At 43.6% G+C, this 26,074-nt stretch overlaps 1 protein-coding gene and 1 pseudogene across 1 annotated transcript in view; both read left to right on the top strand.

Moving 5' to 3' along the window:
- The first annotated feature begins 210 nt into the window (after positions 1-210).
- CHMP4B (charged multivesicular body protein 4B) overlaps positions 211-26,074 on the top strand; it is a 54,368-nt gene continuing 28,504 nt past the window's right edge. Inside the window, exon 1 of the mRNA XM_055307475.1 lies at positions 211-585. Coding sequence (XP_055163450.1) covers positions 396-585 — 190 coding nt within the window. The 5' untranslated portion in view covers positions 211-395. The remainder of the gene's footprint in view (positions 586-26,074) is intronic.
- Positions 11,249-13,059, top strand: LOC129496177 (eukaryotic translation initiation factor 1-like; annotated as a pseudogene).

The following is a 26,074-nucleotide window of genomic DNA, read 5'->3' as shown; positions in this document are numbered from 1 at the left end:
GCCTCCGTTACCTCTACAGAAAGGGTTCCACGGAGACTACATTTCCCAGAATGCCACCTCGCCCTTTGACTCTAGCTAGACCAAAAAGACGCGCCACTGAGCGCCTCAAGCCGGAAGACTATAGTCTCCCGGCGTGCAGTGCGCTTCCTTCCATTAGATTTGAGGCACGGTCGGCGCGTTGCCCTCCGGGAGCTGTAGTCAGCGGCGTGTTGCTCTGACGCCGGCCGGGCCGGGCGTGGGGGCCTGTGGGAGGTGGCGCGGCCGGGCCGAGCTGCGGGGCGGAGGCGGCGGAGAGGCCTGCGGCGGCAGGGAGCGGCGGGACCCGGAGCGGGCGCTGGAGCCAAGCCGAGCCGAGCCGGAGCGGGCGGCGCAGGCCGGCGCGGCGAGCAGCAACCATGTCGGTGTTCGGGAAACTGTTCGGGGCAGGAGGGGGTAAGGCCGGCAAGGGCGGTCCGACCCCTCAAGATGCCATCCAGCGGCTGCGGGACACGGAGGAGATGCTAAGTAAAAAACAGGAATTCCTGGAGACCAAGATCGAGCAGGAGCTGACCGCTGCCAAGAAGCACGGCACCAAAAACAAGCGCGGTGAGTCGGCCCAGTCCCCTCAGACTCTCCTCAGCCTCCGCTCGGGCTCCCCAGGGCCCGGACTCCACCTCCGTCAGACACACCCCAGGGTCTGCCCCGACCCTGGCACTCTCCCCGGTCAGACTCCCCTCGAGGCCTTTCTGGACTCCTCCCCGGCTAGCTTTCTTGAGTATCTTCCGGGGCCTCGGACTCCCCCACCATCAGACTCATTCCTGCCTTCTCCCCTGTGCCCTCCCCACTCTGCCAGGCCCCTTCCGACCCTGGTTTCACTGCTTCCCCCTGTCCTCCCCGTAGTCCGTTCCCTTCCGCCTTCCCCTCTCTCAGGCCTGCCCTCACCCACCTTCGGGAAACTGCCGTCCTTTTCTTATTGGCTCATTTCTGCCCCCCATCCTAACTCGTGTGTCCTTCCGTGTCCTACCCCTGCCTTCTCCTGACCCATCTGTGGAATCCAGGAGCTGCCCCAGCCCTCTCCCCATCCTCCTGACTGAGAATTCTCCTTGAGAATCCTTCTTGAGAGAAAAGGGGACTGGGGGAGAGGAGACCCCAGTTTACTGTCTCTGTTTACTTGCTGAGTGAACTTGAACAAGTTGCTTTCCCTTTGAGGCCTTTCCCCCCTCCCCGTCCATCAGCAAGTGCCTTCCAGATCTGTGATTCACTGCTTGTTGCCTCATGACTAGGTCTTATCAGAGTTTCTGGGAGCATAAGCCTTCACGGGTGACTCACTGCTTCCCCATCCCTCTGAACCAGAAATAGGGACTCCATCCCTCCATTGGCAGCGACTCCTTCCCAGTTCCCAAGGGTAGGGAGAGTGAACCTTGAGGCATGCTTAATATACTTCCTGTTGCTGTATGGCTTTCTGGGCAAATGCTATGTATTTTACTTAGAGTGAATGTGACAGTGCTTTAGTAACTGTAAGGAAGTTTGGAAATATTTGCTCTTTTTGTTGTTATGGCAATATAAGAGTGAACCATAGAGTGACAGCGCCTCCCCTCACAGAGGGAGGCAAAGGTGAGAGGGGTTGAGGAGCTGCACAAACAAGTATTTAAGTTCCTGCTAGTCATTAGCCACGTGACCTTGAGCTGGTTATTTTACCTCTCTAAAAGGAAGATCTTGCATTTACAGTGCCCAGCACCTAGTAGAGGCTAAATAGATATTTTCTTCATTCTAACAGAAGAGCAAAGTAGCTCATCCTGAGGATGCTTCTTTGATAATAGTCATCAAATACTCTGGACATTTTTTTTTTTTTTTTGAGTGCTTGCTGCATAGTGACAGGATGGGCAAAGCATAGCTTCCACCCTAATGAAAGAAAAGACAGAAACAGGAAAATAGATGAAGAAAATATTGTCTGGTGGTGGTGGGTGCTTAAAAAAAGATGATCTGGTAGGGAATGATAGAGTGGGCGAAGGGGTGCCACTTAGATTGGTCAGGGAAGGCCTCTTTTAAAAAAAAAAAAAGTCAAATTTGAACTGACCCTTGAGAAGGAACCAGCTCTGTAAAAATCTAGAGGAGGAGCCTTCCATGCAAGGGAAAACAGCATAGGAAAAGGCCCGGAGGTTGGCCTGTTTTAAGAAACAGAAGACCTCTGTGTCTGGAATGTAGCAATTGAAGGGGAGAGTGGTAGGAAATAGGAGGGTAGGGAGTAGACCTTGGGCTTCTTGGTAGAGTTTGGATTTTATTTCAAGTGGGTAGAAAGATGTTGGAGGGTGTTATCTAGGAGTGTGTCCTTATCATTGATAGAGCTTTATTTTTAATTTTTATTTTTTTAAAGATCTTATTTATTTACTTATGAGAGGCAGAGAGAGAGAGGCAGAGACATAGGTAGAGGGAGAAGCAGGCTCCCTGTGGGGAGCTCAATGCAAGACTCAACAGAGGGAGAAGCAGGCTTCCTGTGAGGAGCCAACATGGGACTTGATCCCAGGACCCCAGGATCACGACCTGAGCCAAAGGCAGACACTCAGCCACTGAGCCACCCAGGCACCCCATTGATAGAGCTTTAAAAACACCATCTGGCTGCTCTTTGGGAAGTAGACAGGTGTGGGATGAGAGTGGGAGCAAGGAGACATGAGGAAGTTGCCGTCATCCGTTTGTGGCCTGGACTCCAGTTATAGATAGCCCTGGAAATAGAAAGTAGGGTTAGATTTTGCTGCCTCTGCTTTTTTTCTCTGATGACTCTCCCTCTGTCAGGGTCCTCTATTGTTCATTAGAGTCATTGTTTTTACCAGTCTGCATTTTGGAATGCTTTGCCCATTGCAGTGTGGTGGAGGAGGAGGTTATCACTTAACCTCATCTCCCTTCTGAGAGGGCAATTCTTCTGAGGTCTGTTGGCCTGGAGCTTTTCGCAGTTTTAGAGGTGATTGGATTTGCTTTCAAGAGGCTTGGAGAGAGGGTACCAGCAGACTGTGGAGGACCAATCTCAGTTGTAATAATTTTGCTGAAAGCAGTCCATCTTCCTGAGTTTGCCTGGGAGGAGCTACTATATATTTGCCCTCCCTTCTTTTTAGCATCTCCGGGGGATAGGTCTTACCTGCTTATTGGGATAGTGTTGTGAGGTATTAACACCACCACATACCATTCACTTAGTCACTTATTGACATGCTACTGTGGCAGGATCTGAACAATCAGATGAAAATACTATGTGCCTGCCTTCCAGGAACTCAGGATTGGTAGTGGGTGTGTTTTTGTTGTAGTTTTTGTGTTTATGTGTGTGTGTGAGAGAGAAGGAGGAAACGGAGGAGTAGGAGTGGGGGGAGGGGAACATACCAGTCAGTGCTGAAATAAGCATACTTTGGTCTGAGGCTGCAATAGGAGGAGGTTTCTGTCTGAGAGTGAAAGGGCAAGGGACGCTTCACAGAGGAGGGAGGTGTGAAATGGGTCAGCAAGGAGTTTGGGGAGCAGTGAGAGTTGGACGGGAGGGGGTGAGACAGCAGAGAAATAATGCTGTGGAGTGGCATGTAGCCTCAGACCTCAACCTGGAGATGCTGAAGAGCCACTGGCTGTCTTGAAGGAGAAGAGACAGATCAGTGTGGATTTCCAAAGAACACACCAGTAGCAGCATAAAAGGAAGTACAGACCAATCAGGAAGGGGCTGGAGGCAGGAATCCATTAAAACATAAGGATAGGGATCCCTGGGTGGCTCAGCGGTTTAGTGCCGCCTTCAGCCCAGGGCGTGATCCTGGAGTCCTGGGATCAAGTCCCACATCAGGCTCCCTGACTGGAGCCTGCTTCTCCCTCTGCCTGTGTCTCTGCCTCTCTCTCTCTCTCTCTCTCTCTCTCTCTCTCTTTCTCTCTCTCTCTGTGTCTTTCATGAATAAATAAATAAAATCTTAAAAAAAAAAAGGATAGAATCTCATAGACATGATTTGAGCCATAGGTTTATCACTTACTAGCTGATGCCTTGGACTGGTTACTGTACCTTATATTCCTCCTCCATGAATAGGGGTGCTAGTATCTAATCTTATTGGATTAAATTGTGTTATATATGCAGAGCTCTTAGCACAGTGCCTGCCATATGGTAAGTGATCAATAAATGCTTGCCATTATCATTATTATAAGGAGACTTGTAATTATTCAGGTGGGAACAAAGGGCCTAGTAGAAGCATGGAAAACTAGATGAGAAGTAATACATATCAATCAGACTTTTCTTTCTTTCTTTCTTTCTTTCTTTCTTTCTTTCTTTCTTTCTTTCTTTCTTTCTTTCTTTCAAGATTTTATTTATTTATTCATGATAGACAGGGGGGGGGGCAGAGACACAGGCAGAGGGAGAAGCAGGCTCCATGCAGGGAGCCTGACATGGGACTCGATCCTCGGTCTCCAGGATTACGCCCTGGGCCGAAGGCAGGAGCTAAACCACTGAGCCACCCAGGGATCCCATGTCAGACTTTTCTGAAGAAGAATCAAAAGAAGCTTGGTGATTTATGGGAATTGTGGGTAGGATGAAGGAGGGAGGAGTTGAGGAAAATTCCCAAGTTGGACAACTGGGTGGATGGTGATGCCATTAACCAAGCTGAGAAACACAGATGAGAAGCAATGCTTCATAACTGTGTGGTCCTTTGAGATTTGTAAAACTTCTTTTTTTCATGAGTCTCACAGCATCCACTGAGACTGTAAGCTCCTTGAGGCAGGATGTGATGGTCATGTTCATCACTGTGTCCCCTAGCATAGTGCCTGACATATGGTTAATGTTCGGTAAGTATTTATTAAATGAATGGAAACTGTCATTTGAGTATATTCTGTTATTCCCATTGCACATAGAAAAAAAGTGAGGCTCCAGAGAGGATGTAACTTGACTCAGAGACCAGTTCTTCTGGTGGCTATGGGCATCTTGTGTTCTGTGTACTCCCATGATGGGTGAAGCCATCATCATTACCCTTGTCATCACTTAGCTCATTAACATCTACTTGTGCAAGGTGTGGTGCTAAGTGGGGGGTGGGGGGGGGAGAAGTGAGATAGAACCACGCCCTGCCCTCTTGCCCTGCCACGCCATCCCCTTATTGTGTACACATTGTAAAGATGATAAATTGTCCTTTAAAACAGGTCTCTGAAGCTCAAGTAGATTATTTGCAGTGTGCAAGTGTGTTCCAGGAGGTGGTTTTTGTTAGGGCCCTGGAGCAAAATTTGGATTGCATATTTTTTCCAAATCCCTTTTCCTTTCCTTTAGTCATGTATTAATTCTTTTTTTAAAAATTTTATTTATCTATTCATGAGAGACACAGGGAGGCAGAAACACAGGCAGAGGGAGAAGCAGGCTTCATGCAGGAAGCCCGATGTGGGACTCGATCCCAGGACCCCAGGATTACGCCCTGAGCCAAAAGCAGATGCCTAACTGCTGAGCTACCCAGGCGTTCGAGTTATTCTTAAGCATGTCCCATTCTTGAGCATGTAGCAGGCTCTTAAACTGTGTCCCAGGCCTCATGCTCAGTGCTGGAAACACAGAGAAACCAGACATGGCCCCTGCCATTTAAGGGACTTAAGTACCGTCACTTTCCTTTTCTATAAAGTAGAAATAATATTCATCTCACATTACTATGGTGAGGATTAGCTAAGAGAATATATATGAGAAAGTATGTAAATCAAAAAAAAAAAAAAAAGGATCCCTGGGTGGCGCAGCGGTTTAGCACCTGCCTTTGGCCCAGGGCGCGATCCTGGAGACCCGGGATCGAATCCCACGTCGGGCTCCCTGTACAGGGAGCCTGCTTCTCCCTCTGCCTGTGTCTCTGCCTCTCTCTCTGTGTGACTATCATAAATAAATAAATAAGAAAGAAAGAAAGAAAGAAAGAAAGAAAGAAAGAAAGAAAGAAAGAAAGAAAGAAAGAAAGAAAGAAAAAGAAAGAAAGAAAAAGAAGAAGAAAGAAAGAAAGAAAGAAAGAAAGAAAGAAAGAAAGAAAGAAAGAAAGAAAGAAAGAAAGAAAGATGATGCATTGTGGATGTGGAAGTATACTTTTCAGGACGCCTGGGTGGCTCAGCCATTGAGCATCTGCCTTTGGCTCAGATCGTGATCCTGGAGTCTCAGGATTGAGTCCCGCATCAGGCTTCTCATAGGGAGCCTGCTTTTCCCTCTGCTTATGTCTCTGCCTCTCTCTCTGTGTGTCTCTCATGAATAAGTAAATAAAATCTTAAAAAAAGAAAGTATACTTTTCTTACCTTTTCTTTTTTTTTTAATTTTTATTTATTTATGATAGTCACACACACAGAGAGAGAGAGAGAGAGGGGCAGAGACATAGGCAGAGGGAGAAGCAGGCTCCATGCACCGGGAGCCCGACGTGGGATTCAATCCCGGGTCTCCAGGATCACGCCCTGGGCCAAAGGCAGGCGCTAAACTGCTGCGCCATCCAGGGATCCCTTTTCTTTTCTTTTTTTTTTTTTAATTTTTATTTATTTATGATAGTCACACACAGAGAGAGAGAGGCAGAGACACAGGCAGAGGGAGAAGCAGGCTCCATGCACCGGGAGCCCGACGTGGGATTCGATCCCGGGTCTCCAGGATCGCGCCCTGGGCCAAAGACAGGCGCCAAACCGCTGCGCCACCCAGGGATCCCTTCTTACCTTTTCTGATAAAGTTATTGCTGCTCAGATTTCTTTGGTTTGATTGTCAAAATGGAAGAGCCGTTCACTGAAAATTGGATGGAAATCAGTCTAGGTGAACTGACAAAAATCACTCAAACTTAGGTCTTTTTTGGTACCTTTCTATAGTGCCCTGTTAGTGTTTTCCCTAAGATAGATAGATGATCAAACATCAAATATTTTTTTCTCCTTAAAGTGTTATAACAAGTTATGAAATATCTACCCTAAGGAGTTCAGATTTCCCTTTTTTCCTGTTTTAATAAAGATGAAAACAGTTTGTAGAAAGGATCATATTTTAATTTAACAAAACTGTATGAGATTGGGAAATGGGTATGAGACTGGATATCTCAAACACCCTACATTGATATATTTCTGTTGGATTTATGGATGCGAATCAGTTCATTTACAGGTTAATTTAGATTCAGTGGAAAATGGATGATGGATGAAGAGAGCCTATGTGCTCACAGGAAATACATCTTCATTAAATCCTGTTCATTGCTGGAGCCAGGGTGGCTCTCTCATGTTTAATAAAATTACTTTGATATATTAGCATGTGGGAAGACATGTTAATAAATTACATTTATAGTGAATGTGGCCTTTTGGTTCTCTAGACTCAGGGTATCAGGTTGAAAACTACAACATCTTGCGGTGCCTGGGTGGCTCAGTCAGTTAAGTGGCTGCCTTTGGCTCAGGTCATGATCCCGGATACTGGGGCTCCGGAATCCTGGGATTGAGCCCCATCAGGTTCCCTGCTCAGCAGGGAATCTGCTTCTCCCCCTGCTAATATTCTCTGTCTCTCTCTCTTTTTCCAATAAATAAATAAAATCTTAAAAAAAAAAAAGATAAGTACAGTATCTTAATGGTACATGTGTCAGCAGGATCTTCTCTTCCAGAGGCCCTGGGATGGAAAACCCAAAACCTTCCCTGGGAACTGAGCAGTGAGAATTTCCCTTGGTGATGCTTAAGTTTCTTGATTGAAGAAATGGTTGGCCAGATTGGGTTTGGTTTATTTCTTCAGACAGATGGAGTGTCAGAGAGACCTCATGTGTTGGCTGTCCAAACATGCTGGTGCCTTTGATTCAAATGACAGAATCTTTTTTGCCCTATTTGGCAGGGAGATTAAAGATTTTTAAGTGCCTGCTAGTAGGTTTGTGATTTGAAATTCAACTTAGATATTGTTTTTTAGTTTTTAAGATTTTATTTATTCATGAGAGACACCCAGAGAGAGGCAGAGACACAGGCAGAGGGAGAAGCAAGCTCCTTGCAGGGAGCCTGATGTGGGACTCCATCCCAGTACCCTGGGATCACGCCCTGAGCTGAATGAAGGCAGACGCTCAGCCATTGAGCCACCTGGGAGTCCCATCAAGATAGATTTTGTTTGGAAGCTGAGTGAAATATGAGGACCTTTGAGCCTGGACTATTTTGCTCAGGGAAATTTAATGTTGTCCCTGGTTAGTTTTACTTGTAAAGAGTGAGGTTTTCAAAAACAACCTGTAAAGATATGTGCGAGCCTTACATCCCTGAGGCCAAAAGCTAGGACCTGATTTGTTTTCAGTGGTCCAAAGCCCTGAAGTGGAACCAGGGCCAACTGGGAGAAGGGAAGCCCTTGGGGGTCTTGAATTCCTTTGGGTAGGAAAGGCTTATGAAAACTTGGTTCTTTTGCCCAGAATTGTTTTGTGCTGTGCCATTTTCTTTAAAAGAGTGAGAGAGGATATTCAAAAACAACTTTAGATTGGTCATTTTGAGGGTAGTTATATTTAGAAGGAAAAGAAACAAGAAGAGACCTAGTTGGATAGAATACTGGCCTGTTTTTAAGGTGTTTGACTCAAACCAGCAGATGGTTATTGAGTTCGTTCTAGGAGGAAAGCATCATGATGGTTTAGGCAAAAGATTTCTCAGTTTGAATGCTTACTTCACTCATCAGCAGTACCTTGACAATTACTTATCCTTTCTGAGTCTCAGTATCCTCATCTATAAAAAAGGAACAAATAGTACTTTCTGGGGTTCTTGTGAGGATGTGGAATAAGTTGATATATGTAAAATGCCTACCACAGTGCCTGGAACCTAGGAGAGATGTAAATGTGTCCTTGATTTCCCAGGTATAGTTTTAATGCACAATAAGGGATATAAAGATGGATGAGATACCACTTTCTTCCTACAAGGGCTAACAGTTCAGCAAGGAAGACTCATACATGTATGTATAAGTAACTGATAAAAGGCAAACCGTGGTAAATGTGCAAATGAAGTATTAGAGGAAAATACAGCAGGAATAGATTAATTCATCTCTGAGGATTGGCAGGTTCATTTCACCCAGCCACCCATCTAATGCCCAAGTTCCTTTTGCAGTATTCCTGGCAAGCGATTAACCTCTGATTGAACCTCTTTGCTGACAGGATTTGTATTAGGTGTTCTATCCTCCCTTACTACAGCATGGTCTGTCTTTGGGTAGCTCTGACTATAAAATCACCTTTCTCCTTTGGAATGGAAATCTTTCTTCCTGAAGGTGGTAGCTCTGTAGGGAAGCAGTTTGAGCTAGTGGAAAGAATGCAGGGTCTGGAGTTAGAAGGCTTGGGGCAGATCCTGGCTCTGTCAGTAGAGGATTGTGAAAAGTATTTCTTCTATTGGGAAAACTAATTGCTAATGCTGTCTTTTGGGGCCAAAGAGAACAGGCCTAATCCTTCTTCAGCAGGACAGATCAGGGAAGACGGTACTTAATGTTTCAAGCCTGTACTTTTCTAGGACAGATCGCTGTACCATTGACTGTTGCCAGGTATTTCTGTTCTTTCCTTGCTACCCTCCTCTGAATGTGCTCCTTTTTATCAGTGTTGCCTTTAAGTTGTGGAGTGGGCAAAGCTGAATCCCTGAATATTCCAGCCAAGATCTGAGCAGCATAGGTGATAATATGCAGGGCTAGCCATTTGTCTAGGAATTAATTTGGTTCTATGTACTGAATGGCCCTGACGATTCCCATATCCCTGAGACAGTTTTGTGGGTTTTTTTTTTTTTTAAAGAGATTTTGCTTTCCAGTGGCCTTTCATTAATAAAGGAATAAGCATCTGGTAAATACTAAAATTTGGCCTTTAAGGAGCCTTAGCTGAAGGATTCAATGATTTAAGTTCTTAGCAAAAGCAGCTAGCTGGCTGGATTTTCCCATCGCTGATATTTCCAGTTCTACCTTCTCGCTCTTCTTCCATACAGGGCAAAGCTGGCTAGAGGGCTTATTTGAGGAATGCAGGAAAACTATACATCTTTCTGGTCATGGCTGTGTAGGTCAAAAGGTTAATTATATGGTATAGTGGAAAAGGTGATGGGCTTAGAATCAGAAGACCTGCACTCATATTCCACCTCTGCTACTTGCTGGCTTTGTGATTTGCAGCAATTCTTCTCCTATCTCTGAGCACTAGCTTCTTCAGCTGCAAAAACAGTACATAGTATTTACTTTACAACTTGCTACTCAAAGTGCTGTCTATGAGAACATGTGGGAAAGTGTTAGAAAAACAGATTATCAGGCCCTACCAGCCCTACGAAGCAGAACCTGTGTATTTATGAGATCCTCAGGTAGTTTGTATGCACAGTAAAGTTTGAGAGACACCTCTCTATAGTTATTGTGGGGATTAAATGAGAATAGTGGGCATTTTCATATGCCAATGCCAATATTCATACCTGGACTTTCAGGGATGCTGTCTTGGTCAGTTTGCTCACTTCTTTGGCTGCTCAGAGACTGAACTTTTATCCAGCTCCATCTATTTTCAGATACCTTTAGTTACCTCCAAACCCAGTGAGGTCACAGAATGCGATGGTTCAGTAGAATTTGCCTCCCCTCCTTTTGAAAAATTTGAAGCACTTGTCCTGCTGATGAGGTAAATGGCCTTCTTCATGAAAGAAGTCAGTCTTCTGGGTAATTGACAAATATTCAGGCTAGCTGTCAGTCATGAGGATCCACTGATTGTTTGGCACCAGCAACCCTGGTGATGTTAGGGACAGTTCCTTTTTTTTGGGGGGGGGGGGGACAGTTCCTATTCTTAGTAAGCACCACTGCCTAGTGGGGGGACCAATTAGTAAAGAAAGTGTTTTTACCCAGTGGGGCTTGTGCAGAGTACCATAAGAATGGGTGACAAGAAATTAACTCCACCCGGGGACTGGAGGGTGGCTAGGAAATGAATTTTTTGAAGTTCTTACTTTTTTTTTTTTTTTAACCATAAATGACTTTTCAGTGAGGTCTGATAACTTGGTTTAATGGCTTTATGGCTGTTTCCTGTTCTGTTTATATGGCATTGGTACTGTTCTAATCCACCAGTTTTCTGGATTAGGAGGGACAGATGTTTTCTGAGAGCCTGTTCTGTGTTAGGACCCATCTGAGATGCCATGTGGATTTCCAGGCAGTGAAAAGGACACAGCCTGGCCCAGTGGATCCTATAGTTAAAAAGATCTGAGCCTCTTTCAGAGAATAAAAGTTATCACAACTACATAGCCCATACATTTTTTTTTCACTGGAGTCTTACAGCCATCCTAAGTGTTCCTCTTAGGAACTAATGGATAAAGTAAAAGAAAATTCAAGGAGCTTCTCAGCCAGGAGAAAGGGAGTTATACGGGATGATGAAGTATGGATGATGAAAGAGGATCAGTGAGGGAATTCTAACATCAACTTGCCCTGTTTGATTCCATAAAATACCATTTTTCTGGGTTTAGAGTGATAATGAATCAAGCACCAGGTTACTCAAAGTGGTACGCCTGGGACTTGATACAACCTGCTTAGGGTAGTTTCCTCCCATTGAATAATCAGGGCAGTCGAGTTTGCTCAGAGTTCTCAAGTCCCAAAGTCCAGACATTCGCCCAATCCGTGTTTCCTGCTCAACTGTGGGGCTTGTCCAATGATCCTGCTCTCAGAAGGCCCATACTCTTGGTAGGGGGTATAAACCTAGGACAGGAATAATTAAAGTGCAAAACTGGCTATAAGTGCCATCCACAGGAACACTCTACATGGAGTGTAGTGAAGATTTGAAGAAAGGAGCAGTTCTCCAGCTGAGGGTTGAGATGACAATGTGATCTTTTGTGTCAATCTTTAAAGGAGTAGGTAGCTGGAGGGTAGAGTAGCGTGGGTAGAATGGTGGGGGTTGAATATAGTCACTCATGTTTGGTATATGACACCATCTCAGATCTAGAGTTACAACTGGAAGTTGCAGAAGAACTTCTGCTTTTGGGACACCTGGGAGGCTCAGCTGTTGAGCGTCTGCCTTTGGCTCAGGTCATGATCCCAGAGTTCCAGGATCACGTCCTGCATCGGGCTCCTTGCATGGAGCCTGCTCCCTCTGCCTGTGTCTCTACCTCTCTCTCTGTCTCTCATAAATAAATAAATAAATAAAATCTTAAAAAAAAAAAAAGAACTTCTGTTTTCATCTGTGTTGAGTATAGAGTAGTATATTTGAAAAAAGGAAACTAAGGCTTTTGAAATGGATTTGGATTGAATATTGTCTACTATTTAGGGACCTTGATGTTGAGATCCCAAATCTTTTTGGTCTTAGTGCTACATAGATAAACATTTGCATTTCACTTCAGCTGGCCCATTTTATTTTATTTATTTTTTAGGGGGAGGGGATGGAGAGCAGGGTGATGGGATAGTGGATAGGATGGTGGATAGACACAGAAGGAGAGGAGAGAGAGAATCCCAAGCAGGCTCCATGTTCAGATGGTCTGTTTTAAAAGAAGGTAGCTAGAAGTCATCCAGATTAGAAAAAAAAGAAGTAAAACTGTCACTATTTGTACATGACATGATACTATATATTGAAAACTCTGCCAAAAAACTCTCAGAGCTAATAAATTTAGTAAATTGTGGGATACAAAATGAACACACAAAAATATGTTGCATTTCTATTCACTAAAAGGAGCTATCAGAAAGAGAAAACAAGGAAACAGTCCCACTAAAAATTGCATCAAAAAAGAATAAAATAGCCCCAGTCATTTAGCTGCCAGCTGGAACTCAGCAGCCTCCTCGGTTCCCAATGCTCCGCCACCCCCTCCTTTCCCCACCCATTCTCCTGCTGACCTTTTCCACCAAAGAGAAGGAATCATATCATATTTCTGGCTATCCAGAACCTCCATTCTTGTGACCCCCTTGTTGATGCAAGTAAGGGTGATACTCTGCTTCCTGCTGGCACTGGGATTATGTATATGAGAATTCAACAGAGAAATAATAGGAAGACCCTTACTCCTATCTGAGGGATTGCTGATGATTACAATAAAAACTAGTGAAGGCATTTAAGAAGAAATTTGCCTGCAATGGTACTGTAATTGAGCATCCATAATATGGAGAAGTAATTCAGCTACAGGGTGACCAGTGCAAGAGTATATACTAGTTCCTTCCCTGTAGAGATTACCCTGGCTAAAGATGACCAGCTGAAAGGTTCATGGTTTTAAGTGCTTTTGGCTCACTGAAGCATAAATTAGGATTTCCTTGCAATGAGTAGAATTTCCCTTCTGTCACTTGTCACAAGTTTAAAAACGTCATAGCTTGTATAAGGTAACTATTTGGGATCTGCTTTTAATTTGAACTAGTGTAACTCCTTTGTGCAATAAACTGAAAAGAGCCAGAGGCATCTGGGTGGCTCGGTCAGTTGAGTGTGTGACTTTTGGTTTTGGCTCAGGTCATGATCTCAGGGTTGTGAAAGTCAGCCCCACGTCAGGCTCTGCATTCAGTGCTCAATGAGGAGTCTGGTTGAGATTCTTTCCATCTCCTTCTGCCCCTCCTTCACTCTTGTTCCCCCTCTTTAAAATCAATGAATAAATCTTGAAGAAAAAAAAAACTGAAGTGTCCCCCGCCAAAGAATAAAATACCTAGGAATAAATTTCACTAAGGAGGTGAAAGACCTGTACCCTGAAAACTATAATACATTAGTGAAAAACACCGAAGAAGATAGAAATAAATAGGAAGATATTCCTGCTCATAGATGGGAAGAATTAATATCGTGCAAATGTCTATACTACCCAAAACAGTCTACAGATTCAATACAGTGGTATTTTTCACAGAACTAGAACAAATACAGAATTATTAGGAACCACAAAAAAGGAATGCCTGGGTGGCTCAGCGTTTGAGCGTCTGCCTTTGGCTCAGGGCGTGATCCTGGATTCCTGGGATCGAGTCCCACATCGGGCTCCTTGCATGGAGCCTGCTTCTCCTCCCTCTGCCTGTGTCTCTGCCTCTTCCTGTGTCTCTCATGAATAAATAAATAAAATCTTAAAAAAAAAAAAAAAAGGAACCACGAAAGACTTGAATAATCAGAGAAATCTTGAGAAAGAGCAAAGCCAGAGGCATTACACTTCCTGATTTAAAACTATACCACAAAACTATAGTGATAAAAAAACCGTGTGGTATTGGCACAAAAACACATGGATCAGTGGAACAGAACAGAGAGCCCAGAAATAAACTCACACATTTGGCAATTAATTTATGACAAAAGAGGCATGAATATACAATGGAGAAGAGATAGTATCTTCAATAATTAGTGTTGGGAAAACTGGACAGCTACAGGCAAAAGATAAAATTGCACCCCTGTTTACACCATATACAAAAATTAACTCAAAAGAATTAAAGGCTCGAATGTGAGATTTGAAACCATAAAACCTGGAAGAGAACTAGGTGGTAAGCTCTAAGGTCCTTGAGATCGGTCTTAGTTATGTTTCTTTGGATCTGACTCCAAAGGCAAGGACAAGAAAAGCAAAAATAAACGAGGCTGCATCAAACTAAAATAAAACACTTTTTCATAGTGAAGGAAGCCATAAACAAAATGAAAGGCAACCTACTGAATGGGAGAAGATGTTTGTGAATCATGTATCTGATAAAGAATTAACTCAAAGTATATTTAAAAACTCATACAATTCATTAACAACTAAAAAAAAAACCCTGTCTGATTAAAAGCTGGGCTTTTTTTTTAGACATTTTTCTAAGGAAGGTATTTAGATAGCAGTAGGCACATGAAAAGATGCTCAACATAACGGAACCACAGTGAGGTATCACCTCACACATGTAATAATGACTATTATAGGGTGCACCTGGGTGGCTCAGTGGTTGAGTGTCTGCCTGTGGCTCACGTGGTGATCCTGGGGTCCTGGGATCAAGTCCCACATTGGGCTCCCTGCGAGGAGCCTGCTTCTCCCTTTAGCTGTGTCTCTGCCTTGCTCTCTCTGTGTTTTCATAAATAAGTAAAATCTTTTTAAAAAATGGCTATTATCAAAAAGACAAGAAATAACAATTGTTGGTAAGAATGTGAAGAAAAGGGAGCCCTATGCACTATTGGTGGGAAAGTAAATTGGTAAAAACACTTTGGGAAAACGGTATGGAAATTCCTCAAAAAATTAAATGCAGAACTACCACATCCAGCAGTTCCACTTCTGGGTATCTATCTGATGAAAACAAAAACACTAATTTGAAAAGATATATGCACCCCCATATTAATGCAGCATTACTTACAATAACTAAGATGTGGAAACAACCTAGGTATCCATCAATAGATGAATGGATTAAGAAAAAAATAGATGAATGGATTAAAGATGTGTATTTGCATGTGTGTGTGCACATGCACACGCATGGAATACTACTCAGTCATTAAAAAAAGAATGAAATCTTGCCATACATAACATCATGGATGAACATTGAGGGTATTCTGCTAAGTGAAATAAGTCAGAGAAAGACATTCTGCATGATTTTACCTATAAATGGAATACAAAAAAAAAAAAAAAAAAAAAAAACCCAAAACCCCAGATAGAACGGAGTGGTGGTTGTCAGAGGGAAGGGGGTTTGATGGGAATAACAGTGAAATAGGTTAGGGGATCAAGAGGTACAAACTTTTAGTTATAAAATAAGTCATGGGGAAGGACGCCTGGGTGGCTTAGCGGTTGAGTGCATCTGCCTTCAGCTCCAGGCGTGACCCTGGAGTGACCCTGGAGTGACCCTGGAGTGACCCTGGAGTCCCGGGATCAAGTCCCACATCGGGCTCCCTGCACGGAGCCTGCTTCTCCCTCTGCCTCTGTCTCTGTCTCTCTCTCTCTCTCTGTGTCTCTCATAAATAGATAAATAAAATCTTAAAAAAAAAAGTCATGGGGATAAAATGTACAACATAGGGAATATAGTCAGTAATACCGTACTAACTTATGACAGAAACTAGGTTATGGTAGCAATCAGTTTGCAATGTATATAAATGTCACCATGTAGACAAATGTTAAATTACTATGCTGTATACATGAAATTAATATTGTATGGTTATACTTCAATTTAAAAGATGAAAGTAGGGGTGCAAAAAAAAAAGAAAGTAGGGGTGCCTGGGTGGCTCAGTCCCTTAAGCATATGCCTTCTGCCTATGCTCAAGCCCCACATCAGTCTCCCTGCTCAGCAGAGGAGTCTGCTTCTCCCTCTCCCTCTGTCCCTGCTTATGTGTGCTCTCTCTCTCACTCAGTCTATCAAATAAATAAATAAAATATTTAAAAAAATAAAAGATGAAAGTAGCTAAAACCTTTGTTTTAGGGATCCCTGGGTGGCGCAGTGGTTTGGCGCTTGCCTTTGGCCCAGGGCGCGATCCTGGAGACCCGGGATCGAATCCCACGTCGGGCTCCTGGTGGATGGAACCTGCTTCTCCCTCTGCCTATGTCTCTGCCTCTCTCTATCTCTCTGACTATCATAAATAAATAAAAATTAAAAAAAAACCTTTGCTTTATTCACAAGCCCATTTGATTAACATATGTTAACTTGAGCTGTGTGCCTGTCCTAGTTTACTGGGTAAATACAAATGAAGATAGGCCATTGCCTCTGAGATGGTTACAATCTAGCTAGAGTGACAAACAAGTAATCGGATATAGACAGGGTACAGTGTGATCTGTTCTAGAAACTTCAGAATACAGGATATGCAGTGGAGGGAACTGAAACTGTGTGTGTGTGTGTGTTGATAGAATCTATATTTTATTAAATAGTAAATAGTTATTTTGGAGGATATCAGATTGTTAGAAAGGAAGGAACTCAAAATGTATAAGTGCTTGAAACTGAATTACTAGAAAAAGTATTTGAGAAAGTAAACCCAGGGATATGGAAATATATGCAATGCTTTTAAAAAGCACTTTGACTCAATCCTCTTTATGGGGACATAAGAATGGATAAATGTTTAGCTTAGTTTAGTCATAAAAGAATTAGTTTTAGAATACTAAATTTAAAGTACAGCTTTTTTTAAAAAAATATTTTATTTATTCATGAGAGACACAGAGAGAGAGAGGCAGAGACACAGGCAGAGGGAGAAGCAGGCTCCATGAAGGGAACCCAGTGCAAGACTCGATCCCCGGACCCTGGGATCACACCCCGAGTCGAAGGCAGACGCTCAACCGCTGAGCCACCCATGCATCCCTAATAAATAAATAACATCTAAAAAAAACTGGTAGTTGTAAAAGCAAAAATTAGACTTGTACATGTGTGTAGCCTGGCTGCTATTCTCTGCAGAAGTTTGAAAAGGAGTTGGTACTCAACAAAGCCATCTGAAAGACTCCTCATTAGGGTAAGGAGTTCGACACAGTTCAGCTCTGTGTCCCCAGAGTTCTTTAGATTTTGAAACATTGACTTACAAGAGTGACATTTAGAACTAAAATAATTGCTAGTTTCTTAATTTTCCATCAAGTAGTGAGTTGCTTTCACCTCTCCAGAGCATTTTCTCCCTTTAGAACCTTGTGGAAGGTCAGTGAATGGTTGCAGATTGCTTGGCAAGTCTGGAGTTAGAAGATTTGGGTATTGAGTTGTAATAGGCTCTGATGGCCTTCTGTGGCCATGTCCAAGGAAGGAGTTAGTATCAGCCTGGCATTCAGTTTGTTGCTTTTAGCAGACAGCCTTTCTCATGTTTAGATTTTATTATTTTTCAAAAATATTTTGCTCATTTATTTGAGAGAGAGAGAGAGATCACATGAGGGGGGAAGGGCAGAGAGAGAAGCAGACTCCCCACTGAGCAGGGAGCATGATAAGGGACTCAGTCCCAGGACCCTGGGATCTTGACCTGGCAGAAGGCAGTCACTTAACCAACTGAGCCACCCAGGCACTTCATTTTAGAGGTAATTTTGAAAGTGTAAAGGGCAGAGCAATATAGAAACACCTTTCTTAAATTATTTTCATTATTCTAGAAAAGTTGTATTTCAAAGTAAAATAAAATTATTTTCAGGAGAAAAATCTTCAGAAAATGAAAACATTGCCCCATCTTTGGGAAATGCCACGTATTTTACAAATTTGATCATGTTTGATTTTTTTTCCCCAATAATCCATGCATTAAGTGGTATTATACCCCACACTGCCATTAGAGATGAGAAAGCTGACATTCAGATTACAGAGTCACTGGTCCAATCCAGAAGCCTTCGGGGATCCCGAGGTGGGCTGCATCACAGTGGATTTGGGTATTTTTGGTGTCCCATAGGGCCAGGACTCCATAGCCTTCAGTGTTCATAACTTGATCAATGGACAAAATATTGTCATTGGAAATCAGATTTTTAAAAATTTATTCATTTAATCATGAGAGAGACAGAAACAGAGGAAGAGACATAGGCAGAGGGAGAAACAGTCTCCCTGCGGGGAACCTGACGTGGGACTTGATCCCAGGATCCCAGGATCACGTCCTGAGCCAAAGGCAGACACTCAACCACTGAGCCACCCAGGCATCCCTGGAAATCAATTTTTATACTGTTCTTTACACAGTATAAGTACAGTGTAAGTGTAACTTACAGTGTAAGTTATTCTGGAGGGAAATATTACACACTTGTATAGGATTTTATGGCTTCTAAGCACTTTCACATACACTTGTTTTGAAAGTCAGAGAAGCTTTTAAACAGGTTGTGGGGTTTTTTTTGTTTTTTTTTTTTTTTTTAGGATTTTATTTATTGGGGATCCCTGGGTGGCTCAGCGGTTTGGCGCCTGCCTTTGGCCCAGGGCGCGATCCTGGAGTCCCGGGATCGAGTCCCACGTCAGGCTCCCGGCATGGAGCCTACTTCTCTCTCCTCCTATGTCTCTGCCTCTCTCTCTCTCTATCATAAATAAATAAGTAAATCTTTAAAAAAAAGATTTTATTTATTCATGAGAGACACAAAGAGAGAGAGGCAGAGACACAGGCAGAGGGAGGAGAGAGAGAGAGGCAGAGACACAGGCAGAGGGAGAAGCAGGTTCCACGCAGGGAGCCCGATGTGGGACTCGATCCCGGGACTCCAGGATCATGCCCTGGGCCAAAGGCAGGCGCCAAGCCACTGAGCCACCCAGGGATCCCCCAGGTTGTGAATTTTAACACAATTTTGCAGATTGGGATAGGGCTTAAAAAACTAGGGCTCAAAGGAATTAAGTGGTTTCCCTAGAGACTGAGTCAAGGCTAGAACCCAAGTCTAGAGCTTTCTTACTACACCATGCACTGTTCTAGCTTCCTGTTATTAATGCTCAATTTCATATTCCCTTGCCAGCTTTAGCAAGGCAATGTGTCAATAATGGATGTGGGTCAGGTTGAGGAGGAGGACAAAGTTGGGGGTCCTCAGAGTGACTGGATTATGTTATCCATAATGGGACTAGTGCCAGAGAGAAAATTAAGAGGAGACTGTTTGGGGATCCCTGGGTGGCTCAGCGGTTTGGCGCCTGCCTTTGGCCCAGGGCGCGATCCTGGAGTCCCGGGATCGAGTCCTGGGATCGAGTCCCGAGTCGGGCTCCCAGCATGGAGCCTGCTTCTCCCTCCTCCTGTATCTCTGCCTCTCTTTCTCTCTATGTCTATCATAAATAAATAAATAAATAAATAAATAAATAAATAGATAGATAGATAGATAGATAGATAGATAGATAGATAAATCTTTTTTAAGAAAAAGGAGACTGTTCATATGTGTCTGGAATGGTTTGAGAGCCTTTGTTCACTGTATTCATTCATTCACGTCTGCTACAGCATTAGCATTGTGCATTTCCCAGTCTGGTTTCTACTTCCTTTGCCACAATAAACTCAGTTTCTCAGTGGTCTGCAAAACAGTGTTTCTAACCTTGAAACTATTGTTGTTGTTTTTTTTTGGGGGGGGGGCTGTCCTGTGCATTGCAGGATGTTTAGTAGCATCCTTGACTTCTACCTGATAGATGTGCATAGCATTCCCCCTCTAATTGTGACAACCAGAAATGTGTCTAAACACTGCTAAAAATGTCCTCTGGGGGACAGAAGTTCCTAGGGTTGAGAACCAGCTCTATGGCTGGTCAGGCTGTCTAGGTAGAGTTCTAGAGCTCCAGAGACTGGCCTAAGGGTCAGCTGTTTTTATTTTTTAATTTTTAAAAAGATTTTATTTATTTATTCATGAGAAACACACAGAGAGGCAGAGACATAGAGAAGCAGGTTTTCTACGGGGAACCCATGCAAGACTATCCCAGAACACCCAGATCACGCCCTGAGCCGAAGGGAAGGCGGATGCTCAACCAGGGATGCTCAACGACACTGAGCAACCCAGGTGCCCCAGGGTCAGTTGTTTTAAAGAGCGGAGCTGAGAGGACCCATTAAAGTACTTTTAACTCTACCCTTTTGTTGCTTTGTTGAGGCCACCAAGGTCTAGAGATAGCTCAAGGCCTTCTGGCTCTGCTTTCTGAGAGTCTGACTTGGACTGGGACCTTTTTCTCAGTCCTTCCTACTCAGGACTCTTACACCAATGCAGAGTTTTTCAGTTTTTAGGTTGGAGAATGCTTTTCTGGACCCAGAGGTTTTCAGTCTTCAGGTAGGAGGACACTTTTCTAATTCCAGAAAAAATAAGGGGTTGTCCTATGATAATGCATAGTTGTTAGGACCCTTTAATTGAGAAGATACATAATTACCTTCAATCAGTATTTATTAAATACCCACTATGTGTGTCTCCATCCTAGGAATGTCTTAACATGAATGGTACTTGGTCAAGTGACAGTTGATTTTGTTATTGTGTGATATGTTCACCATTTAGTGCACAGGCAATGCTGGGTGGGCACATTTCACAGAGCAGTGTTGTGGTAGCTATGAACCCTATGGGCTCACAACCCGTAGGTTGGAAACTGGTTAGTTATACCATGAGATTTGGGAGAACCGCAGGCCTGAAACTCGGGGCTTTTCTTGAAACCATGAACACCCTTTATACTCAACATAGAAATCTCCACAGTCTGTGGAAATGAAAAGCCAATAGGCTACCCAGAGTCCTCAGTGCAGCTCTCCAACAGCTATACACTAGGGCATTTGTGATAAAAGAAGAGGCATTTGGCTGGAAACAAGCTTTAAATTCTTAGCATTAGTTGGTAAATGGTGCATGGGTCTAAGGGGAGTTTAAAATAATGGCCCTAAACTTGAGAATATGTGTTTCCAAAGCCTCTCATCTCAAAGCACTCAGCTTCTCTGACAAGAAATATTACTCTTATTTCAGAGGTAAGAGGCAGAGAGGCAAGGCCACACAAATGGTCCCTGAAAGAGAGCCAGCTACTCTCAGGTTTAGGAGCTGGGCCTCTGGTTGGCATCCCAGACTGGGGCTGTTTGTTTCTGTTAGATGATGGTGGGAAAAGGAAAAAAGTTGTTAGATTAAGTTTTGCCCAATTTGGCCAACATTTTGAGTGCCCACCATGAGACTCCATGTGAAGGGGCAGTATAGAATACAGATGAATAGGATTTGGGATGGAGGAAGGGGGTAGGGGCATTTGAGGCTGAGGGAATTGTGGAGCCAGAGTACCGCACATATGTATGTGAGAAGGGAGGTGGGATTATGGGAGGGTGGTGTGAGGAGTAGTGGTGTCTCAAGCAGAGTTACAGTTGGAAAAAGATAAGGCTGCAGCCTCCCTGAGGAAGCCCTGGACACTAAGCTGAGAAATCTGTGTTAAGTTGAATTTAGTGAGGCACATAACTGAATGAACGCTGTCTCTTGAGTAGCTTATGGGGACCAGCAGCCATCTCCCTGCAGCACCCTAGTGAATTTACCCATTGGTAGGCTTTATACCCATTATTACCTGAGGAAATGAAGTGGGTAGAGGAGTTGTGCCCTTATAAGGGAGAATTCATGGGTCAGTATCCTTTCTCTGGTTACTTCTTCCTGATTCCCCTTCTGTTTTACTGAAGCCTGGAACATCCTGGGCAGCTGGATAGAGACAGAAAGGTAACTTTTCTCCACTTGAGAGTATCTCAGTTATATGCTTAAGGTAGGCAGGCAGATCTTCCCTACTTAAACTAGCTTGACCCAGCCTCATTTATTAATCAGATCCTTGGCTGCATTGTGTTGTGCATTTCACTCCCAACTCCTGGCTGGCTGGCTCAATTAGTTGTGATCTTTGAGATTATTCTTCTTTTCAGTTTATCTTTGATCTGAGAAAGGGAGATGGGGAAGGTTACTTCCCTTGGCTGATGACAAGGACCTCTATTTCTGAGGCTGTACATTTCAAGTTCAGCCTGGTCTCTGCTATCTTACTCACAAAAATCTGAGAACTCACTTTTTTATTCCCTGCCTCTTTCCTGAGCTCGCAGCCTCCTGTTTGCTTTCCTGTTTCCTAGGTGCTCCTTTCATCACCCAGGATGGCCAAGCAGAGCCCTAGGACCTTGGGACACCCCAGTTCTAGTTCGGATTCTTTCGACTAGTGTCTTTGGGCAAGTGCCTTCCCCTACTCTGGGCCTTTGTTTTTCCAACAATAAAATGAGAAGGATGGATTAAATGAATGCTAAGATTTCTTCCTGTTCTAACATTGCATGAGTCAACAAGTGCCATATTACAGTAACTCTCCAGAGAACCAGATGTTGCTCTAAGCAGTTTTGTTGAATAAAAGGATGGAGCAGGTTAGCTTCATTTTGTCTGTTAGCAGCTTGGGTACAGCTCTGCTCATTGTAAAAGCTGAAAGCAGCCACAGACTGTTTTGTAAGATGTGATGGACATCTTTTTATTGTGATTTCCTGGTTCAGAGGCCAGAGCCGAATAATGGTTTTTAGCTGCTGCCATGAGCCTGGATCCAGGTGAGCAGCACAGATGCCAGAGGGCATCTCTCCTGGTATCTGAGCCTCCTTTGGATCAGTAGTCTGCCTCTGACTTGACTCCCAGCTTTTTGGCAATTCAGAGGTATACATTTCTTCTGGGGCTGAGCAGGCTTAAGCCCCGCTGGACAAAAATCCAGCAGTGACCAAGTTAAGCATACTGGGGCGGGGTGGGGGTGGGGGGGCTTCCCTGTAGAAGTTCTTGACCTCCTCACCAACCCATTTTCAGAGCCAAAGGATCCAAAGGATTTATCTCCTTTGGGAGGAGAGTGGAAAAAGAAACCAGCTGGTCAGGGTTGGCCTGACTTAAGTCATTTTATTTAAATCTACTTTTTAGGATGGAGACTGAAGATGATACTAGATATCTCAGGGAGAGCAGTGGCCTTCTCTGCAACACCTTATGTGCTAGGTGTAAATCCTAGTACTACCATGAACAGCTAAACCTCTAAAAAAAATGGATGACATTTACCTTCCTGGTTCTAATTTAAGGCCTTTAAAACCTCAGGTTCTGGTTAGTGCCCATTAAAAACCATTCCTCTGGGGCAGCCCAGGTGGCTCAGCAGTCCAGCACCACCTTCAGCCCAGGGCGTGATCCTGGAGACCCGGGATCAAGTCCCACATGGGCTCCCTGCATGGAGCCTCCTTCTCCCTCTGCCTGTGTCTCTCTGCCTCTCTCTCTCTCTCTCTCTCTCTCTCTCTCTCTCTCTCTCTGTGTGTGTCTCAAAAAAAAAAAGTTCCCCTCCTTTTTATTAACTTTCATGGTGCCTTCCTGTTTCTTAAGCAGCTCTGGAAAAATCCTGCAACTTTGGAGCTCTTCTTTACCCGTACAGAGGGAAATCCCAGACTTAGAGAGATTAAGTGACCTGTTAAAAGTGACACAGCTCGTGAAGACAAATCTGGGCCTAGAATGCATGGCTCTTATCTCCTCATTCCGTTGAGTTCTGCTTTACTGCTTCTCAACAGACTCTGAGGTGGTATGTTCCCAGAATGGTTTTGAAAATGAAATTAAAGTTGCTATGCAGAAAGCCAGCTGACAGGAGAGATGGAGCAAACAGTTGCTATTTTAGGGGGTTGTTTTCTTTTGAGTTATAACTGGCTGTTGGTTTGGCAGGATGGCACAGCCTGGGTGGAGGATCAAACCTCAGGGTCCTGCTGTTGTTACCTTCCTGACTCTTCGTGTAGCTAGGATGCCTTCCAGGATCCTCCTATGCAAGGGATGAGAATGATTCCTACTTTTAACTCCTTTTATAGGACTCTGGGGAAGATTAGGAAGTCTATAAATCTGACTTAAGTAATTTTATTTAAATCTGCTTTTTAGGATGGATATAAAAAGTTAGCAAATAACAATTTTTGGTGCTTCTTGACTTTTTTCTTTAGGTGTATTTTGTTTTGTTTTGTTTTGTTTTTAAAGATTTTATTTATTCTTGAAAGGCAGAGACAGGCAGAGGGAGAAGCAGGCTTCATGCAGGAAGCCCAATGTGGGACTCTATCCCAGAAATCCAGGATCACGCCTTGAGCTGAAGGCAGACGCTCAACCACTGAGCCACCCAGGCATCCCTATTGAGGTGTATTTTAATTGTAGTAAAGCAGACAAGTCTCAAGTGTACAGCTCAGTGTTTGTTTTTTTTTTAAGATTTTATTCATAATAGACACAGAGAGAGAGACAGAGAGAGAGAGAGAGAGGCAGAGACACAGGCAGAGGGAGGAGCAGGCTCTATGCAGGGAGTCTGACGTGGGACTGATCCTGGGACTCTAGGATCACGCCCTGGGCGGAAGGCAGGCGCTTAAACCGCTGAGCCTCCCAGGCTGCCCAGCTCAGTGTGTTTTTTACAAATGTATATACCCATGTAATCACTACCCTGATTAAGACATAGAACATTTCTAGCACTTCAGTCTTGATTTTTATAGTGCCTAAGGACTTGAGAAGAAAACACTATTTGTTTACTCTGGCCCCCTTAAGAATCTCAGAAGCATTATATTATCCTTCTGTTACTCACTCAACATATGTTTCCCAAACACCTAGTAGTACAGGGCACTCACTGTATTAGGTATTGCTGAGAGTTCGGAAATAAGTAATTGTTGACCTTTGTCTTGAGCTCACAACCCATAAGGGATTATGAGTAGGATCCCAGGGAGAAAGTGAGAAGGGCTGAAAGAAGCGGCTTGGAGGAAGGAGGTAGCCTCTGGCCGGGAGAGGTGAGGATGTGTATTTACAGCTACAGAATTTTCCCCAGTCCTCTCACTGTTCATGAATACAGGAAAGGACCAGGTTATGGACTTTCAGTTCCTTTTTAGCCACTTCTTTGCATTTTTAGACCATGTTGGGTACTTTGGAGAGGTGCAGGGCCAGCTGAAAATCTATATCTCTGGTGTTTGCTCCACCTTAACCTCTGCTGGAGAGAACTTAGGCAGTATGGAAGAGAGCAAAACAAGGCACTCCTCCCCCTCCTTGGGCGCCATGCTCTCAGGAGCTAACTTTAACTTCTCTTCTCTTTTGGGTCTTAAGACTTAAAAGACTTTTTAAAATCTTTTTAAAAGATTTTTTTAAAGACTTTTTAAAATCTTTTTGAGTTAATTTTGGTCTGAATAATTTCTGTCCTTTTTGGTCAAATAGTTTAAAAACAGAATTTTCTGTGTTTTAAGTGAAAACAGACTCAAGAATGACTTTTCTCATCTGTTTTCATGTGTGAGAAACAAGTTTTTGTTTTATTTTAATTGCTAATAAAGACATATGGCTCTGTGGTTGATAGGAGGGAAGAAGGCCATGTGTAGGTAGATACATGGTAATCCCTTTTTAAAAAGAAAGTTCAAAAAAAAAAAAAAAGAAAGAAAGAAAGAAAGATTCTCTCAAGGTAGTGAAGACCAATGCCTAAGACAGGTTGGTATGAAGAGATACTAGGCTGGGACAGCTGAACGTTGCAGAGCTTTACCTTGGTACTTGAAGAAAGAAGGGCAAATGGCTCAGCTTGGCTGAACCTTGTTTAGATTCTGATTAATTCCTATAACTTGGAATCATAAGAGACTTAGATCATTTGAGTCCATTCCCCATCTCCATTTTACGGATGAAGAAACTAAGACTTTGATTTGATAAGGGCTGGAATCAGAACCAGGTCTCATGTCTAGTGGAGTACACAGATGTTATGGGAAAGTGCTCGGTAAGATTTTGAAGCAAGAATGGCTGGAAAAAAAATAAAAATAAAAAATAAAATAAAAAAATAAAAAGAATGGCTGGGAGAGGGTAGTGGTGAGGTGTGGAAGGTGAATGGAGTGACAGGAGCACTGGGTAGTTCCCCCAACAATGGAACCAGGAAAACCAAAATGCTGGAAGTGGGAGAGGGAAGAGTCGGAGGCTGTCAGTCATCTGATAGGGTGCCCTGGAAGCCCTATAGCAAGGGAATGTATAGGCTACTGTGGCCAGGATTAAGGACTTTGATCAGCTAGAGAATCTT

Source organism: Nyctereutes procyonoides, unplaced genomic scaffold, assembly GCF_905146905.1.
Source record: "Nyctereutes procyonoides isolate TBG_1078 unplaced genomic scaffold, NYPRO_anot_genome, whole genome shotgun sequence".
NCBI classification, from domain to species: Eukaryota; Metazoa; Chordata; class Mammalia; order Carnivora; family Canidae; genus Nyctereutes; species Nyctereutes procyonoides.
The sequence above is the reverse complement of the archived record's forward strand: the minus strand, read 5'-3'. Positions and strand labels throughout refer to the sequence as shown.